Source organism: Nymphalis io, chromosome 19 (genome assembly GCF_905147045.1).
Source record: "Nymphalis io chromosome 19, ilAglIoxx1.1, whole genome shotgun sequence".
NCBI lineage: Eukaryota > Metazoa > Arthropoda > Insecta > Lepidoptera > Nymphalidae > Nymphalis > Nymphalis io.
The window spans coordinates 9,535,071-9,556,622 of NC_065906.1; the positions used below are offsets into that span (position 1 = coordinate 9,535,071).

The window sequence follows — 21,552 nt, forward strand, 5'->3', positions numbered from 1 at the left end:
AAGACGCAATAATTTGAAAGAGCGTATTATAGTAGACTGTTCCAGTCCAGATTGGTAGATAAATTAAAAAGTATACATGGAAGTTTTCTTTGTGATGTTTTACTTTACACCCGAGCATGATATAAATTATAAGCATAAATTAAATGTGCCCCGACTAAGAGATGATATTCTCTATGCTGGGCCAACTTTGCCCTTATTTATATTCAATAGTATTCTACTGGAGAACTTATGCGGATGGACGCGCTTATCTTTAAGGACGTACCAGTCTGACGTGTATTTTTTGCGTTGGGAAGCCTCTTTATTAGAAAAAGTTACGCTAAAGCTAACAAACTTTGCAAAGCGTTAACTAAATTGATAAACTATATTAAAATGGAAGGTTTATTTAAAACGGGCAGCATATATAGTACGTAAATCGCACCACTATACTCCGCTAGTTACTTAAGTAGTAGTGTATTGAGTAATGAGATAAGATAATTTCGCTTAGGTAATTTCTATGAAAGACCTTAAAACTTACTAAAATAACTAAATTATTAAATATTAAAAAATCTTTTTACAGTACAGTACAATAACAGCCTGTGAATGTCCCACTGCTGGGCTAAGGCCTCCTCTCCTTTTTTTTTTGAGGAGAAGGCTTGGAGGTTATTCCACTACGCTGCTTCAATGTGGGTAGATGAAATACACATGTGGCAGAATTTCAGTGAAATTTAACCCGTGCAGGTTTCCTCACGATGTTTTTCTTCAATGTCAAAAACGAGATGAATTATATACACAAACATCTGTTTAATGTTTTAACATACATCTTAATAAAATAAATAACAATGATACGACTCCGCATGAAACGAATTTTACAAACACAAAGGATTCTTTTCGTACACATATAATTATTATCATTACCAGTCGAAATACGAATGACGATTATTTTAACATATTCTAGGCGTCACAATAGTAAGCACGAACAATAATCCGAAACAAACAAAGCCTGGTAATGATCATTAGTCGTTATCACGCGCAACGGGACGCTGTTTTAATCACTGTTAATAAGGTTTATCGAGGTAATGACGTTATATTAGATGCAGTGAGAAATATTTCAATAGAAACTGAAGATACTTACATATTTTTTGACTGGTTGAAGGGTTTTCTAAAAATTTATCTGGATAGATACTAGGTACTAGATAGAATTTCACTGGTGGTAGAGCTTTGTGCAAGCTCGTCTGGGTAGGTACCAGCCACTCATCAAATAGACAGGCGCAAGGGACATAAAAACTTAGGTCCCAAGGTTGGTGGCGCATTGGCAATGTAAGCGATGGTCAACATTTCTTACATTGCTAATGTCTAAAGGCGTTGGTGACCACTTACCATTATGTGGCCCGTATGCTCGTCCGTCTTCCTATTCTATAAAAAAAAAAGATTGATACTACCCAATGACTAATACATCGAAGTGTGTTTGAGCCAACGCAGGCAAAAGACTTATAATATTCGCGATTGAGTCTCATAACTCGATGAGTAAAACTCCTTTTGTCATTTAGTAGAAAAAAATGGACCGTAACAGGCAGGCAGACGCGAGTGGGACCCTCGAGAAGTTTTACTTTTTAATTGGATCTAAGTAGCTTAAAAATAAAATTAGCTACTATTGTGTGTAAAGGTTATTACTGAAAATGCTGTTTTCACTTACGCAATTTTTAAGTTAAGAATAAGTAATTAGATAACCGAATCAGTTAATGTCCTACTGTTGTGTAAGAACGTTCAGAGCTTATACCATGCTTTATCCGTGCAGTAATTGCTACGCATACATTTTAACCAACTTTTAAAAAAGGGAGTTTCAGTTCTGTTTTTTTATTTTTAAATATTTACTTCATCCGATTTGAATAAATATTTTTTTGTTTGTAATTCTTCCCATTCGGTTCAATTTCAATTTGAAGAATTAATATGTTTTTATGGGCACGAATTTCATTTGAAGTTGGTTTTGTTATTTAAACGGATAATCATGTAATTCCTTCACTGCCGAGTGCAAAACTAATTTTTAACATCAAACCATTAATAAAAATTATAAGTTTATCAATCGGTATATATCTTAATCAATTTAAAAATCAATTAATCGGTTCATTATGAATGAAACAAAAATTAGTAAGGTCACACATATTATTTGACTATAAATAAAATTTGTTACAGTTACAGAAAGATAAACAATACTTCTAGTAACCACCGACAACCCACCTTTTTTTTCGATGAATTTCCTTATATTAACGCCATGGCGGTCAATCACAAGAGAGATAAATAATTGCGTAGTACATATTATAGTGCACAAGTGTATGCGCAAACACAAATGCTTTCTCTTCATATTATTACTAGTGTCACTTTAACTTGCTGGTAGGACTTTGTGCAGGCCTGTCTGGGGAGTTACCCATCAGATATTCTACTGCCAAATAGCAATACTTACTATAAATTGATGTGTTCCAGTTTAAAGGGTGAGCGGGCCAGTGTTATTTACAGGCACATTATTAGGCTCCATCACAAGACCAGCTCGATGTTACTAAAACAAAGTATCACTTGATAGAAAACTTTAAATAAATTACTATTACTCGATTAAAATCTACTTCCAATATTTGTTTATACCGACTTTGTTAGTGAAGTGAAGTAGATGAAGCTAACGATCAAGCATTCAGAACGAAATTAAATCTATTTTTATTGTAAAAACAGTTTGAATTTAAAGTTCATATTATTCTTAAATCGATTGCATTGTTATGAATAAATTATATCCATCTGATTGATTTCAATAATTTTATTGAATTTCAGTATTGAAATATGTAAATATATTTTGAACGTTTGAAGAAAAGTATAGTGATATAGATAGGACCCTTGATTTCACATAGAGAAGATTGAGTAATTAAACAAATATAGTCGCCAAATTGATTGAAATGAGCCAAGACGGCCCAGTGGTAAGAACGCGTGAATCTTAAGCGATGATCGTGGGTTCAAGCCCGGGCAAGCACCACTGAATTTTCATGTGCTTAATTTGTGATTATAATTCATCTCGTGCTTTACGATGAAGGAAAACATCGTGAGGAAACCTGCATGTATCTAATGTACCTAGCACCTGGATTGCCAGCTTCCTACACAAGCGTAGCCTTCGTGTTTTAGTTGATGGTTGCGCTTCACAATTCTATGTAGTGAATGCTGGGGTCCCCCAGGGATCTGTGCTATCTCCCACACTCTTTCTTTTGCATATCAATGATATGCTCTCTCTTGGGAACATACATTGCTATGCAGACAATAGTACAGTGCATGGTGGATACCACGGACTCGCAGTGGCTGGGCGAGCGGAAATTGAGGAGAGGCGGAAGGATCTTGTCATTGAACTCGATAGGAAGTTAGAGCTCATCGTCAAATGGGGCTCTGATAATCTTGTTAAGTTTAATGCCAAGAAAACACAGGTATGCGCTCTCACGGCGGTACTCCGCTGGTGATGCAAAGCAAAATCGCCATGCTGGGGATTGACGTTCGCTGCGACCTTAGTCCAAGGGATTACATCGAGGCTGTTATAAACACAGCTTCACGGAAACTCGGAGTTCTGAACAAGGTGCGGCGCTTTTTCACGCCACAACAACTGTGCCTGCTGTACAAAACACAGGTACGGTCTTGCGTGGAATATTGCTCGCACCTTTGGGATGGCTCCGCTAAGTACCTACTTGAGGCCTTGGACCGGTTGCAGCGACGTGCCGTACGCATTATTGGCAACGTAAAGGTCACAAACACCCTTGAACCTTTACAATTGCGTCGTGAGATAGCAGCACTGAGCGCTTTCTATCGACTGTATCGCGGCGAGTGCTCTGAGGAATTATTCTCTCTAATTCCTGCTTCCCCCTTCCTTCTTAAGTCCACGCGAGCTGGTTCTCGATGTCACCGCCTAACTGTGCCATCAATTCCATCGCGAACAAAGAAATTTGGCAACTCCTTTCTTTGTCGCACTTCCAAAAAATGGAATTCCTTACCAGCTCACGTGTTCCCCTCCTCTTACAACCCGGATTCCTTCAAACGAGGCGTGAAGAGGCATCTTGCGGGCCGGCAAGGCGAAGGCGGCTAGTGCAGAACGTTTTTCCCGTCTGTACTGGCCGTCGTCGCGTTTGGACTCTACTACCACTTACCATTAGGTGGAGTAGAGTCATTTGCCCTCCCGGCGAATATAAAAAAAAAAAATGTCACTGAAATTCTGCCACATGTGTATTTCATCAACCCGCATTGGAGCAGCGAGGTGGAATAAGCTCCAAACCTTCTCCTCAAAAAGGGAGAGGAGGCCTTTAGCCCAGCAGTGGGACATTCACAGGCTGTTACAGTCGCCAAATTAGAACCAATACCACTACACAATATTTTCATGTCCATTCATCCATCACTTGTTATTGATCACTTTGAAGGCAAAGTGCTCAATAACATTCCATAAGTGGCGACACTCCAACCAATCATGTCCTCTTTGATTGCAGCGGTTCCTAGCTGTCATCTTCAGGTTGTGAGTTAACCTAAAGCGAATGCGTTCTGTTTTCTGTGAAGTCTCCAATCAAGGACTTTTCTTCCCATCGGCTATCAGTATTTCAAACGAAGTGGCGTGCCCATTGCCACTTCAACTCTAAGAGCTATCTAGCTATGTCCGGCTACCTTCGTCTCCATCGGTATTAATTTAAGGATTTCATCATTATAAATTAATGGAAGCACTCAACATTAGTCGGCAAAAAAATAACACGTAAATTATGAATACAACATGTAAAATTAGAAGATTACGTAATATACTATATTTTTTTATAGAAATGCATATGATTTTGTAAATTTTTCATTTAATTTTATCTGTTACTATACGTGTACCAAATTTTGCACCTGAATTTCTGATCAGTTCTAACGAATTGAGATGAAATTTTTTACAAGCTTTTAATACTGGTGGCAAAAAAAATTATGTACGCTTGGATTCGTTTTAGTACAGTATAAAATAAAAGCTCGTTTTTAACTTTTTTTACTTAATAGTATATTTTCCGAAGCTGTTACAGTATTTCAGACACATCACAGCAGCACGATAGTCTCAAAAATATACTTAACGCGTAAATCGCTATATGTCCGCTGAATATAACTAACCCACATAAATTGATTTTATCCTGCTGGAACAAGTCGTATAAATTCCATGCGAGTGAAACCACATTCAAAAGCTAACCCATATATTCATGATGGCACCCGGAACCAACCTGACTATGATACAGTAAATTCAAGCACGTGATGTGTTTGAAAATTTTAGTAATTGATATAAAAGTTAGACTAACGAATTCTCATACCGTTAGAAACATTATATTTCAAACCAAAAGAAATGCTTCACTCCGTTATAGGAGTTCGATATTTTTTAAATAGAATTCGTAACGGAAATATTTATATATATTATTAGTATCATCTCTTATGTGGGCTATATTATTTTAACATTAACACATAATTTAAATGTTTTTATAAATATATATATATATATATTACCTTTAGGTATATAAGCTCATAATATGTTCAAATACTACACGTCTCGAAAATTTGATGACAATAAACATATAACAAGAATTATATATATATTAAGTATATCATAAGACCATAAATATAATTATTGTCTCACGGTAGTAGCCAACACGGTTTCCTTAACGAGAGTGAATCAGGGTTGGTATGGTGTGCTTTCGCACGTTCTGTCCATAACGCGAAGCGAACATTCCAAAGCTGTGTCAACATTAAACAGCAGTTTCTGGCGTTCTTCTTCAAGTTTCTCATGTTTTTGAACCGGTAAGGTCTAATCAAAAACTAATAAGTAACCACGAATTCTTATTTTTGAAGCAGACAGTTTATTTGTTACATATTGTTCTTTTATGTCCCTCCCTTAGTTATTATTACTTTGTATATGCACTATATTTTTTACTAGACTACCCTACTTCACATCGCAAAATATTCATACTTGTTTGCACTGTATTGGTATTATTAGGTTATTATAACATTCATCATATAATCATGTAAGCCTATTCGATTTATTTTTTACTAATTGTTTTTAATTTCCTCTAAATGCTTTATACCGTAACAGCCTGTGAAGGTCCCACTGCTGGGCTAAAGGTCTCCGCACCTCTTTTTGAGGAGAAGGTTTGGAGCTTATTCCACCACGCTGCTCCAATACAGGTTGGTGGAAATGCTTTATATGTAAATCTTTTGAGAAAATAAATGTCTCTAACCGTAAGTCTACGTAATGCATCTATACGTCAAATATTCACTTAATTTCGGGACAGAGGCGATAATAGCTTTTTATATAATTAATTGTTTTGGCACTTACATTATATCTAAATAACTCTTTTTTTATTTAATCGGTAGGTGGACGCCCAAATGGTCCGTACCTGATGGTAAGTGGTTACCACCGTCGAAAGACATCGACATTTAAAGAAATGTTAACCATCGCTCACAATGCCAATGCGCCACCAAACATAATTGTAATTACACTGACTCACTCACCTTCATACCGGACACAACAATAACAAGTACTGCTGTTATACGGTATAATATCTGATGAGTGGGTAGTACCGACCTAGACGAGCTTGCACAAAGCCCTACCACCAGTAAATTTCACAATTCTATGGATTTTCAAGGTTAAAGTTCGCAAAAACTTTTTATTTCGTTACTATATTTTTACTTTTATTACATTTACTATTTGTATATATATTTACTATTATATTCTTAATGAGTAGAATTTTATTAAAAAAGTTGTAGAGCATAAAATTATCTACAAATTCAATCTTAAGCAACCATTATTGAGATAGAATGCGAAGAGTGGAAAGCAGTTAACTTTTGATATATTTTTTATACATTCGTAATAAATTATATTACGAAACACAAACGGATGGTTTTGATGCCGTTTGATGTTAAAAACTGCCTAACCAAAAAAATAAAAATACAAAATGAGAATATTAAAAATAGAAAGAAACAGCAAAAAAATAAGGAATAGAAAAATAATTTCTATAGGAAAGCAAATTTACTTAAAAGACAAAGGTTGTAAGGAGACCTTCTTATTTATGCAATTACAGTCTCTTGAGCAAGCGAACGATTATAATATAAATGAAAATTTAAACTAATGCTAAAAAAAAAACATTTTCTACATCATTCATTAATTCCTAAACCACTTCAGCGATAAAAAAGAAAATGAATGAACGAATAAATTTTAGTATGGCGAATATTTGCTTCTAAATTTCCTCGGCCCTTTGTTTTGCACATGCTTTACCTGTGAAAAGCAGTAAATAAATGCAAATTGTTTGGAGCACTCTCTCTGGGCTGTCCCCCCACACCCCCTCTCAGAGCATCGAGGGGACACTCCCGTTAAGCCTTGCTTTTGATACTTTGAACTGGGTAGTTTATTTATACAAGCCGCCCAAGGTAGCTATCAAACGTTGTCTAGTATGTATTTGTATTAATTACGGCGCATTAGATACTACATATTTGTGAATGTTAAAATTTTAATTATAAAAGTAGGAAGGAAATTATTTTTAGTTCAGAAAAGAGTATACACTGTTTCAAGTTATAATTAAACTTGATATTATTATATTTCAGAATTTACAAACTTAATAATATTTTATATATGTATTTTTATATATATATTATATATACATATAACAAAGTTAAATACAATTGGATCAATATAGATGCATATAAGAAATTTTAGTAGAATTATTTTATAAAATAAATGAAAGGATTTATCTTAACATAAATATTACAAATTGTTATTAGCTTATAGTAGCAGCTAAGTTTCGCCCACGGCTTCGTTCGCTTACTTATCTTGCCATGCCTTTGACGATGTGTATACAAAATTACATGGAGATCGATTGAGTAGTTAACACGTAAAAGAGTAACAAATAAACAATATACATATATATACATTGACCAATATATATATTAGTCAGTGTATTTATTACAAAAAAGGGAAATAAGACATGTCATTCGAAAGGTGCTACGTAATGTATATATAATCGAAATGAAACCAGTCAAATTTAGATTACAAACGGTTTTAGTATAACTTATTATTTTAGCATCAAATTCACTGTCGTAACTTAGAAAGCGGCTTTTCAGCTGGTGTCGGCGTGAGGTCGTAAATTTTGCGTCCTGAACCACGTTGGCATGGGCATTGTGTTAATAGACGGGCATTTACGTGGCATAGCCTTTGCTTACGTGAAAATTAATATGTTTTTTTATCTATACATATAATAAAAAGGTAGCGAAAATGTCCTTATTTAATAAATAATTAACGGTTTTCTCATAAATATTTTAAGCAAGAAAAAAACGGAGCATTATTTTTAACAAATCACCCTTACCAAGTTTCTTATAGGCAAGCGTGCTACATCTTAGACCGTGTCGATGCTTAACATCAGGCAAGTCAATGGTCAAACGCTGGCCTATTAATTGTAAAAAAAACCCTTCGAGCGATAATATTATAGGTAAAGCTGGATCAAGTATAGACAAAGCATTATAAAATATATAAAATAAAGAATTTTAATACAATGATAATTTAATTTGAGAAATTAATAGAAAAATCGTTATAGCTAAAACATACGAATGAAATCAAGGGTACATAAGTAATTTAATAAATAATAAATAATTTTAATGGTTATCACCCAAATACTTCTTGACATAATCGTATCATGAGTCAATCGGCTTAGGAGATATATTTTATGTAATATTTTGAGACATCGTATATTCTACCGTCAAACAAATATATAACATTGTTGTGTTCCGGTTTGAAAAGTTTTTCATTGGCGTTGTAAGAAATATTAACGATCAGAAAGGCGCCACCAACCTTGGGATAAGATGTCCTTTGTGCCTGTAGTTACACTGGCTCAACCTTCAAACTTCAAAGAGCACAAAGTTCTACCACTGTTATTACGTTAATATAAAAGTAAAACACTTTTTTTCTAATTAAATATATAATATATTGATTTATATAAAATTAAATTATTATGTTTTTAGGCGCCAAGTGATAAAAAAAAAGTACAAACACATTATCCTTGGCTGGTGTAGCCAGATAAAAATAAAACTTAACATTAAGTGTTTTGTAAGTAATTAAGTAATTACTCGCAGACAGTTCAGCCTAGAATAAACGTTGGTATCCAAGTTTTGGGAGTACATTTTCTGTAAGCAAGCAATGCTTTAAGTTAATGTTCCCAAAGAACTTATGAATTCCGCAACTAAGCTGAAACCAGTTTGCTAAGTGGTAAGTACGATATTGTTTATAACTGGCCATCTCATAGTTTATGTTTGTATATAAAATACATAGAATAACACTTTTATTTTGTTAAAAGGACTGGTGTGATTCTATATAAAACTAGATTAGACTTTGGGGGATATTATAGGATTTTTTTCAATGTATTATATAAAGATTTAATTACATAAGTTATTTACATTTCGAACTTAAATAAGCATATTATACAAGTCAACATTTTAAATAGCTACTCCACAAATCATGTGTAGTAGGTGCGCACAGCACTAAGGCCTTCTCCTCTTCACATTGAAAAGAGAGAAATGTTAATGAGTTTCTATAGTTCTTAGAGTAGAAGTAATTTGTGCTCTTTCATTGTTTTTCTGAGACATTGTTACGAGTGTTTATAAAACACAAAGGTCAACAGCAAGAATCAACAGCGTCACCCCCGATTTGATGTAAGTTGTACTGAAAGTTCGATTTCTCTGGTATACGCAGCATTATATAGCGTTTCAGTGCTCATAAATACCAGGCCCACAGAAGTGCAAAGGGTATAGTTTGTAAAGCAGCTTTATTAATAAGGTCGAAACGCAAACTCATAACCGTAACTCAATCGTTACTGTTGGATATTCGAGGTACTAGGGCCGCAGAGGTGCAAGTGACTACCACTATTACGTCTGCATCACTGGAGAGCTTGTAGGTACGCTGCCGGCCTTTTATATATGTCAGAGATGGTCATTTATATAATGATGAAAAAGAAAAAAGATGTACGGACATCAACGCTTTTAAAGCTTATATATATCTATTTGCGATTTACCAAAACCAAAACAAGCTTTTTTAATTTATTTGTCTGTTTGTCCAGACTTGATTGACTTGACTTGACTTGAAACGGCTATAGATTACAAATGAAATAACTGAATTATTATAAGAAGTATTTCAAGGTTCCATTTAGTCTTTATATCGTCAAAATCGGTTGGGTCTATCAAAACTTATAAAAAAACCCGTTTTTTTGTTGATATCCATACACATATAACATATAATTCCACCCAAAACGGGTGGTCATATTTTTTATTTTTATTTTGAAGGAATGAAATATTCGCTAAAAATCTTCATAAAAATACTCGTAGGAAGATGCAAGTAATATACTTATCACTGTTATTGTTGATTGATTAATTGATTGTCATGACATTCGAAAGAAAAACACTTATGATTGTTTAAGTGTGACACACTGTCATTGTTGATTTTAATGATTGTCGTTATTGATTTAACATTCGAAAGAAGGAGACTCCCTGTTGTATAGTTTTTATTTTGCATATTGCAGAGTGAGCTCTGCGAGTAACTTAGTATTTTTAGCCATAAAAAGAAACGCCGCAAGCGTCGTTTTTTTATGTTATTGGTAGGCGGACGGTCAACCGGGCCGCCTGATGCTAAGTGATTACCATCGCCCATAGACATAGGTGGTGTAAGAATATTAACCATTCCTCATATCGCCAATGTGACCAACCTTGGGAATGAATAAGTCGTGTACCTTGTTGTTAATAATAGTAATTGTTTTGTTAAGACTGCTATGAGAGTAATATTTTGTGATTGCGAAAGACAATAAAATTGTAACTGCGTGGATTCGTTTCAATTCTATCGAACCGCTATATCTGATAAAGCTCACACTCTGGCTCGGCCACCCTAGACGCGACATACAGATAACAGAAAATACTTGAAACAAATATGAGAACTAAATTTTAAACAAATCTTAATTTTTCTATTATATATTATATTCAAGTCAATCACCATTCCACCCGAAGATGTGACGATTCATTCATTTGTCTCGTATCTCAGTAGCCGAAGAACCGCATACGATCCGCATTCGAAAACCGTATTGAAAAAAATCTCACGGAATACGTTACACCGGATTACTCTGGTTTAAGGGGTATGGGGTACAAAAAATCGGTTTTCCCTGGCTTAGTTGCGGCTTTCGTGCCTTGTTTTATTAAAGTTGAATTTATTTGCACGGAAGAGGTATGGAGAAAGACAACAAATTTACAAAATCTATCTATCTCTTTCCATTCATTAGCTTAGTATATATTGTCAGATTATAATTAATGTTATTGTAAATGCGTTTTACGGTGCAATAAAAGAAAGTTTTACTTAACACAGATATTTAAATTTAACCTTTAGAGCCCTGGCTAGATCGGTTCATATATACATACATATGTAACGAATAGTTTTTGTACAACAGTAACCGATCGTTTTTGAGCTACGAATCGTTCTTTTACGTCACATACGGCTTCAAAGTTACAATATTTTTTCATCGTATCGCATATTTAATTTATTTGAATTACGCCTCGTAGATAACTGTACTGATACTTTTCGTATGAAAAACGAATCGTTTCTTGAATTAAAACCGAACATATTATGTCCAATCGATCTGGATACATATAAACGTCCATGTAGTTTTTAATCACAATTGTGATGTTGATGTTGATCATGTTTTTAATTGTCCATACTTTAACAAATTACAAATGTACGTATATTTTACAAAATGAGTCCAACGTCCACACCTCTATTGAACAACTATTTCATCTGATTATAGAAAGAGGTTCAGGTTATTAACAGCTGACCTTCAGTAGTGAATAATGCACTAGAAGAAGGACAACTTCATCTAACAACTCCAGGAACAACAATGTCTGGAACAGCAACTGTTAGTTAACTTATTAGCTACTTGCAGGCAAATCAGCTTAGAGACGTTTTTGCCTTTGTAATAGTGTACCGTCAGCAAATAAATAAATAAGCAAATACATTTTATATTTTGTGTTTTTTAGGGACACAATATATTAAAAATAATTTTAAATCATGAATATGTTCAACCACATGTATATCGTAGTAATTCTCGATTTAATCCGAAAAAATATATTTTGTTAATGATTATCCTCCTGATATTGTCTTTAATATTCATTGTGACTTTTTAGCGACGTTTTCACTTTCCCCACATTTATTTATTAACTAATTAGTAAAAAAATTAAACAAAATGACACTTCTAACGCTTCTTATGCTAGAGTTCTAGACATGTGGTAGCTAGTGCAAACTGACTTTGTTAAGTTTAAGTCACTGTACTTACTACACTACTATGCACGGAAAGTCTACAGGTGAATTTATATATAATATGGTATGTAGACTACATACCTTTTCTTTGGACTTTGTGTTATTTGAACCTACAAGCCTTCACAGCGTTTGGCACTCGCCCCCATTGGCGAGTACAGAGACTCAGTCAGAATTAAGAGCATACTTAAGTGCTTTACCTAACGTAAACGTTGCTGTAGTATTGTATAATCTACGGTCTGTACGTAATGAAGATAAATCATTGAAAAAAATATGCCTCTTTTGTTTGTTGCTTATTAATTCATAATTCCACTCGGACCACTCGTATCAGTTCCTATTAAATCTCAATAAATTGACAAGGCAGCTGAACTTTCTAAATACTAGTACCACTTGATTTTAAAATATGGACATCTCTTTTATACAGAAATTTGAACACCAAAAATACAACAAACTAAGGACACATACTTAAAAGTAATGAAACTTTATCCTTTTAAGAATGGCAAAACATCTCTCTTGACAATTAGCAATTATGTAAAATATGAACTTGTCCGTTTAAATTTTAATAATTAATAAATTAAATTTTTATAATTTCTTTAACATTCTTGGTTTGGCAGAGAACTGTTTTTGATTGGTTCTGGCAAACGGCTACAAACGGCTGAACTAAAACAGCTACAACGAGCAACCTTCAAAGCCCATATAGGATGGAAATTCGATATTTAATATTTCATATTGAAATATAATATTTTTATGAAGCTATTTACGAATGAGTAGGCTACTTTTTGAAGTACATTAACTTGTCAATATATCAACAACGATTCGAGTGTTCATTTTCATTTATTCATTCGTTCGTATTTACTCGTACTATGTTAATAATTTGCGACATCTTGTACCTTTATTATATTCTGTCTATATGTTGCATAAGTATGTTTTAATGAGTACTTGTAAGTGTTTAAATTATAAGTTACATTGTATAGTATTGAATAATAATAATTCGACAAAATATATTTATTAATCAATTTGTATCCTAACTAATATTATAAAACGTAAAATTGAGTTCAATTACTTAACCGATCGTCATTAAATTTGCATACAAGTCGTTAGAGGTACTAAGGGTACCCAATATGACTATTTTAAATATAGGCGAGACCACAGCTGAAAACTAGTAGTTTTATAAGCATAGATTTAAATTATAGGTAATAAAATATACATAATATGATAACATATATATGTTATCTTATTACTTAAATAGCAAACTCGATAGCAAAGTTACCCTATGTATGCCACAAATGCCCGGTTTCTAAAGTTCTAAATTAAGTTGTCACTATCCATTGATTCAACAAAGTCGTGCATGAGATAAAAGTCGGTCGACTATCGCTGTGTTCGTGAATACACAACTGTGCCGTCAATATCCATGAACTCGATAACCTTAACGTGTCACTAAATGAGTCTCGAGGATTCTCGCGTTAATAATAATTAATAATACTAATAATTTATTGGTGGTAGGGCTTTGTACAAGCTCTACCTACTACAAGCTCTACTTTGTCTCTGGTACTCTACTGCAAAACAGCAGTATTTGATATTGTTGTGTTCCGGTTTGAAGGGTGAGTGAGCCGGTGTAATTACAGGCACAAGAGACATAACATCTTAGTTCCCAAGGTTGGTGGCGCATTGGCTATGTAAGCGATGGTTGATATTTCTTACAATTCCAATGTTTAAGGGCGTTGGTGACCACTTACTATCAGGTGGCCCATATGCTCGTCCGCCGAAAAAAAATTAGTTACATTGTCCTTAAAATATAATTAGTATTTACTTCTTGTTACTAAATATCTTACAAATATCACGGTCTAACCAATATGTTGATGTTAGTTATTGAACTGACAATCTACACAGATTGGTTATTTGAGTTAACCTAAGTGTAAACGTAAGGATGTGGACGTGGATATGTAAGTAGGAGGACGGTAGTCGAGATACCCTCGTGCTGTCATACGTACAAGCCAGGATTGTGGGAAAGCGAGATCACCTTCGCACCCTGAGGAGAGCTCTGTCGATTCCCGAGCGGCATCTTCAAAAAACATTGCCATATTTCAGTCGATTTACACAAAACATTAATCAGTTATACACTTAAACCCTCCTCATAAATAACTCTCAAGTTTTAGAGTATATCACGTTTATACAAACAAACAGACAGGCACACACACTTTGTTTTTAATATGTATATATTTATTATATACATGACATCATGTATGTGTATATAAATTATTAGTGGTATAGGGTTCTCTAGAAGAAATCGCTATTAAGCGATATGGCAGCCTTATTGCACAAGCGTGTTTATAAAGAAAGGGGATCAGCGTTTATTTTATGCGAGTATATACTCGCATAAAATACATACATACTCGCTTAAAATAGATTACATATTTTTTGTATGGAATTGTGTTTTTGAAAGTGTTTAGTAATACACTAAACTAACTACTTGCTAAGATAAAAATTGAGAAATAAATTATATATATTAAGTTGGGAATATAAAATAAAACATCATATAACGTTTTAGAATATTTTTCGTTTATTTTCGCTTCTCAATATTTCATCGAAAAACCGACATTTCGACAGTTAGAAAGACTTTGTTCAAACTATTTACAATTCATCAATTTAATAACAGAATTAATTTATATTATCTATAAATATTTATTTATAAAGAAATAATTAACTAGTAACATAATTAGACATTGAATATCATTTTAAAATTAATAAAAAACAATTTGATAAATATTATATAAAAAACAAAAACATAAATAAAAACAATTTGATAAATATTTTTTGTTGAATTATAAACTCTTACACTGCGTGCTCATCATATTTTAACAACAATATCAACTAAATTAACTGAAGTCACCGAATCATTATTTATTTATAATGATAATAATTTCAAAATTTATGATAATATAATTAATTATATATCAAAACGAGTCTTAAAACATATCAGATTATATCAAATTGTATTATACAAAACTTTTACAATATTAACGTCATATATACAAAGTCTTCCATAACGGACAAATTTATACAAACTAATATTATAGCTGCCTTACTTTACATTCATATACTATATGAAATAATAAAAAAAAAATTATGTAAGAGGCCTATCACTTATTTTATGCCTGCATGTTTCCCTTACTATAAAGAGTATTAATAGAAAAACTCATAAGAAAACAATCAGTGGTTCCTGTTCTTAAGCCTCATTTGCTAAATTCACTTTAATTTAAGGAATTTATTTGATTTATTGCGTTGTTAATGGCCTTTAGTTCTGTCAGGAGGGCACCTATGCGCCTTTATCACGGAGGTAAACAGCCGCTCTTACTGACAAAGCACTTATTTATAGTGAAAATATCAGTGCGATCAAATTAAGCGTGACGTTTCGTTTGTATATAATCAAATTAAAACACAATAAGAATATTGATATACAGAGTGAGGAAAGTGCATCTTACCAATTGTTATAAAAGTTCGGAATGCAGATTATACCGACTGGGATAGGCAAGAACAAAATAAACAACATTTTATCTACAACTTGTACCACGCGATATATCAATGAAATGTGTTCACTATTAAATTATTTTCAGTATAATGTAATTAACAAAATGGAAAAAAACGCTTAAAAATAATAATGAATGTAATTTGAGACATCTATAACGGATAATAAGTTTAATATATTATCACAATTTCGTGATTATGATTATAGTAATTTCGTCTTCGACTGTACAAATCGTTAGGAAAAAGTATGAAACGCAATTTGATTCCATTCCGACTTTACTCCTTCAACATTTTATTTAACAAAGTTTAAGTTCGATATTTAAATATATATATTTTTAAATTTCTAATCGTAATTAATGAATTTAAGAACTTTATCAGTTGATTATGCGTAATCTTTATATGACTTACAAATTTCACAACCTTCGAAAATCAATTATCAAATTAAAATTAAAAATAAATTTCAAATGTAACGTAAAATATTTTTAATGTTTTTATTACCTATGAAACTATTACGTATTACAAATTATTAATAATTACATTATATTCTAGATCGTGAAATAGATGATATTTACAGTAAATTTACAAACAAATTGTAACAAAGTCCAATATTTCATTTATCCTAACTATTTAGGAAATTAATATTAGGTAAGATGGTCTCGGCTATGTTTTTTTCAAATTCTCATTTGAATCTCTTTACTTAGTACCTACATAGCACAATTATAAGCAGGGTGTTCTATATAAATAAATACTCAATGTTTATAAATAATAGCAGCGCCAACAATTATACCTATTTTACTTTTATATTTTATTATAATTAATTTCACAATTCAAAAGAAAAACCACAGAAAAAAATTATTACAAAATTCGTTAAAAATCAAAGTATTTTTCTTGATTACAATCATATTTAACATTTATATATATATATAATATATTCTATATAAACATAAAAAAAACTATGAATTAACTTAAAGCTTAAATAATTTACAATATATTTACAATATAAATATTTCATAATGTTTCACAATGATAACACGATTATCGCTACTTCGTTGCAAACAATGAATCAACGATACGCAAAATGTTAACGAAAACAGCCGATACCACTCACCTTAGTCCGTTAAAATTGAGCATTATTTACATGTCCTAGAGCTGCGTGGTCTGTCAGAGCGGCGTGTCACGCGGCGGGTGTGGGTGCGCGTGCGCGTGCACGTGCGGGTGCGGGTGAGGGTGTGGGTGCGCACGGGGCAGGGTGCGCAGGTGCTGCAGCGGGATGCAGCGCTCGTTAGCGGTGCCCGCGTTACGGGGCAGTGTGCAGGAACCGCTCGCGAAACCCGCGGGTGGTGGTATACCCGATGGTGGTGTCTACAATTTTACACAAATATTTATACATCAAGGCAATCATGAGCAATTATATTATACGTACAGAGCCAACGATTTTTAAGTGACATAGCAACTGATTTATATAATCAATTAAGTAATTCAAAACAACATATTATTGTGATAATTTATAGCTGATTCAAAAATATTTATTATTTAAAGTTTTATTAGTTTTGTAGCTCTATTTTTGAAGACAATTATGAGCGTACAAATCTACAGTTCGGTTAATAACGAACTTGTTAAATTAAAGTTTGATAAAATAGCAAGAAGAAGAAGTAAATACGAATAATGCGTAATATAATTATAATTAATGTTTATAATAATTTCAGTCATAATTATCACATTATTTCTGTTTGCAAAGTTTATTCCCGTCGCGTGAATGGGGACTTAAGTCAAACTCAAGGAAAATATTTGGATTTCATAGTCGGATCTTATGCAAATGATGTTATGATAATAACGACATACGGATCTTGGAATAACTATCATCGTAGTAACTCATATCTACAGCAATTTTAGCTCAAACGAAGAAATCGTCAAAGTATAGGTACATCTGTATAATTAATATGATTTTGTAAATGTTTAATATGTGGGTCTTAAAAAACATTAAATGTGAAACGATCATTTAATATTTTTACCCAGGATTTCTTTTTCTTCGCTACCATACAGAGTGGTTTAGGCAAGGGTGCTCGATTCATGGATGCACTTACTTATAAAATCCCTTATGACACCCACACGGTGACTCTATTCCAATTCGCCGGTAGCAGATCCATATATTCACATACGTAATTTTACATCCATACTTACAGAGTCAGAGGGCGGTGCAGTACGTAGCGCACAGTATGCGGGAAGACCACCACGCACACCTGCGATGCTACCTCGCGCCCTACTACTGGGCGGAGAAATGGTCGACACTTGCTGCTGTCGGTAGTAATCCATCTATTCCAAATATTATTATGATAATTTTGACTTAATATTTACATCTACATAAGTATTATATAGTGCAAGCAAATGCAAAATATGTTTATTAATTATTAACGAACAACAAATGGACCAAATGAAGGCAATTGTTACAAAATGATAAGCTAGGTAGGCGGTCGGGCAAACAGGCCACCTGATGATAAATGATCACCAGCTTCCGTAACCCATGACCCATGACGCTATAGCTTCATTAAGATTCGTCTTTCCCTGGGAACTGAAACTCGTCATGCGAGCTTTGTGTTTGTTTTTACTGGACATACTAGAAGTTAAATATTTTTGGTAATTGTGTGTACTATGTAATACGCCATGTCACTTACCTGCATATTATGGTCAGTGTCTGATGGTATTATATCAGGATTTCTATCATCGCTTTCACTATCGTCTTTTTCTCGCAATTTATCTGGAGACCCTGGCTGCGAAGGTGGCGGAGCTGATCTCGGCTTTCGTTTGGCACATTTTTGTCTCACAGCAATCATGAATAATACCAGTACGACCATTAACACACCACCACCGCCGACTGCAGCTGACATCGCTCCAGACATTTGGAAGGCTGTTCTGGGTAAATCTGTTGATTGATTTGAGGAAAATTATTATTTGAAGATTACATACATTAGTAGGCCCACTAGTCAAAATTTAGAAAACAAAAAATATGTTGTCAAATATTTACCTAGACTCTTATCATGGACATGGTGTTTCTCAGGAGGCCGCAATGTGCTGGCTCTTAAGGGGTAAGGATCTCCCCTGCCTTTAGCGTTGTACGCTAAGACAGCCGCTGCGTAAGTACGCCCCGGTACGAGACCAACCGCTGTGAATCGAGGCACAGCACTGGAGACGTTGGCTACTATCTCCTGTTGAAATTAAAGAAATTTACTAATCGCACATAATTCGAATATGATAATAGTGTAATAACAATACCGAATTATACATTTTTCTATAAACCTTATGATATTTTTTTTATCCAGAACGCAAAATAACGCAAGCAACAACGATTGTATTGCCATACTATGCAATTATAATTTCGGATACCTATGTTGCGAATTCGCATCGTGCCGATTTGCAGTTTTGTGTTTTGCCTCTAACTCTTGAATTATAACATAAAACTAGATCTTATAAATACTTAAAAATCGTTTTGTGTATAGCTTACCTGAGTAACAATTTCTCTAACTTCTAATAAGAATGATTGAGGCATTCCTCCATTGAAACCTTCGGAACAACGAACCCCGAATGAAGTGAGAGACGCATTAACTACCGTGCAATTGTGAACTTGATCTGGTCGACCTACAACAATTAAAAAAAAAATACATGACAGACTTTTTTACCCTGTATTTTCTTCGATTCAACTGCAATGTCCAACGGTCATAATATTTTTCAGAAAAATTGGTTAGTAATTAAATGTAAGGTCAAGATACATACAAGGCTTAAAATAAATTTTTTATTATATATTTTGGAGATATTGCTATAACGTTAACGTAAAAAGACAATCATACATCCTAATTATTGATAAAACGACGTCGTAAAATAAAAGACTGTATTGAGGATTTGACTATTGCTGTGCTTCTTTAATCCTAATTAGAATAAATTGTATTCGAATATTAAACATGGACATTAGTTGTAAAACAATTAAGAAAGAATAAAAGGGGATTGAAATAAAGTTTTTTCAAATCCACTTTTATGTGAAAATGAATAATGTGAAAAAATATTTAAATTAAAAACTATTATTTTGCATTAAAATACTGAAGCTTGCTGAATACTAAATTGCTTTTAACGTAGATAGTGTGTCAATTGTTCCAGTTTTATCACAATTCTTGAACATTAAAACAAAATCGTCAAGAGCTATGTAAGAAGCTTAACATTTCTAAAGTTTTGCATTGACACTAATACTTATTTACTGAGTTTCTTTCGTCAGTTCTTACCATGATAGATATTTCTGATAATATATTTCTGAAGCGATAGAAGTCTTTGGATAATCCAAACCAAGTGTCGTGCTTCTATATTGAATAATCTATTTACCTGGAATTTTCAGTGGTGAGCTTATTGTTGTAGGATATTCTTTTCTTGATATATACTGATATAAACTTCCAAAGGATACAACGACAATAGCAAAATTTTAAATTAAAAAAAAAAACAAGATTATTTTGAAACAATTACTTTAATATGTAATGTAATAATTTTATATACAAGCTACTATTTGGATTTAAAAATATTAAAAAGTTAGTTGGCTTTTTTTAAAACTGATACAACTATATATAGGTGGATACTTTAAAGCTTTTTTTATATATTTATTAAATCAAAATCGTTTTTTTTTTCATTTCGTCATCTATTGATATTTCCTAATTTATTTTGGGATGAAAATAATTCTTTTTGTAGAATAGACTTTTGTCTACAGATATGACCATTAACATTAAATCAAGCGAAAATATGGCATATCTAATGAGATGAATACATTCATCACACTTTTGTGGAGAAATCTTCGAAGCTTGGTGATGATTTGAGAATAATATTTACGCACTTATCTATCTAATATATAAATACGATATGTCTCATCAAGTGCACTTTGACAAATCGTCAAATAGAAGAAAAGCAATAAAAAAATATATATAAAAAATAGGCAGATTTAAAAAGAGTATTGGAAACGCATTAAAACATGCGTGAGACATTCATGTATTTAGTTGTACTAATGCAAATAATTTTCAAATTATTTTTGGTGTTCTTGTTTTGTTCAAACCACATTACTTAATTTTGGATATCAGATTTATTAATTATCATCATTCACATAGACATTTGGTTGAGCATTTGTTGATATTTCTATGGATTGCTAGTTTTGGTTATGTTTACTTTAAGCAATCGTTTTATATTCTTCCTTACCTGCAGCAATTATGTGGTACACGCATGGCACTCTTTGTTTTCCAATTCTATTGTGTGCCCAACAAAGGAGCGTTCCGTAGTCCATCTCGGTGTGCGGCGTGTAAGTCACAGTGGAACTTGTGCCGGATCTTGAAACGTACGTATCGCTAACTTCGTTACTGTTGGCTGTGTTGTTGAATGTCCATCGAAACTGTAACATTTTCTATTATTTATTAAAAGCTTTAATAGCTTAATTTATTAATCTCACTCTGAGTCCTTTATTCAGTAAATTAAAAGATTACGCTGTGTCAGAATTTTTAATTAGATTAACATGATCGATCAAACTAATTTTTGAAGCAAGAATGAACAAGGTTATGTTAAATTTGTGGTCATTTTGAGCTTAAATAAAAACATCTATCTAAAAATATTTTTGAAATCATCGAAAAACATTTTAATTTCGCAAAAAAACAAAATTAAAAATATTTATTGCATAACAATTAAGTAAT

General features: G+C 32.9%; 2 protein-coding genes across 2 annotated transcripts in view; one reads left to right on the plus strand and one right to left on the minus strand.

The window, feature by feature from the left end:
* LOC126776125 (uncharacterized) overlaps nt 1-21,552 on the plus strand; it is a 585,155-nt gene that overhangs the window by 82,444 nt on the left and 481,159 nt on the right. The window lies entirely within an intron of this gene.
* Nucleotides 16,807-21,552, minus strand: part of LOC126776088 (hemicentin-2) — a 231,799-nt gene continuing 227,053 nt past the window's right edge. The window contains exons 11-16 of the mRNA XM_050498369.1: nt 21,068-21,257; nt 19,347-19,480; nt 18,870-19,050; nt 18,520-18,767; nt 18,029-18,160; nt 16,807-17,209 (exon numbers count right to left, since the gene is read on the minus strand). Of these exons, the coding sequence (XP_050354326.1) occupies nt 17,009-17,209; nt 18,029-18,160; nt 18,520-18,767; nt 18,870-19,050; nt 19,347-19,480; nt 21,068-21,257 (1,086 nt within the window). The 3' untranslated portion in view covers nt 16,807-17,008. The remainder of the gene's footprint in view (nt 17,210-18,028; nt 18,161-18,519; nt 18,768-18,869; nt 19,051-19,346; nt 19,481-21,067; nt 21,258-21,552) is intronic.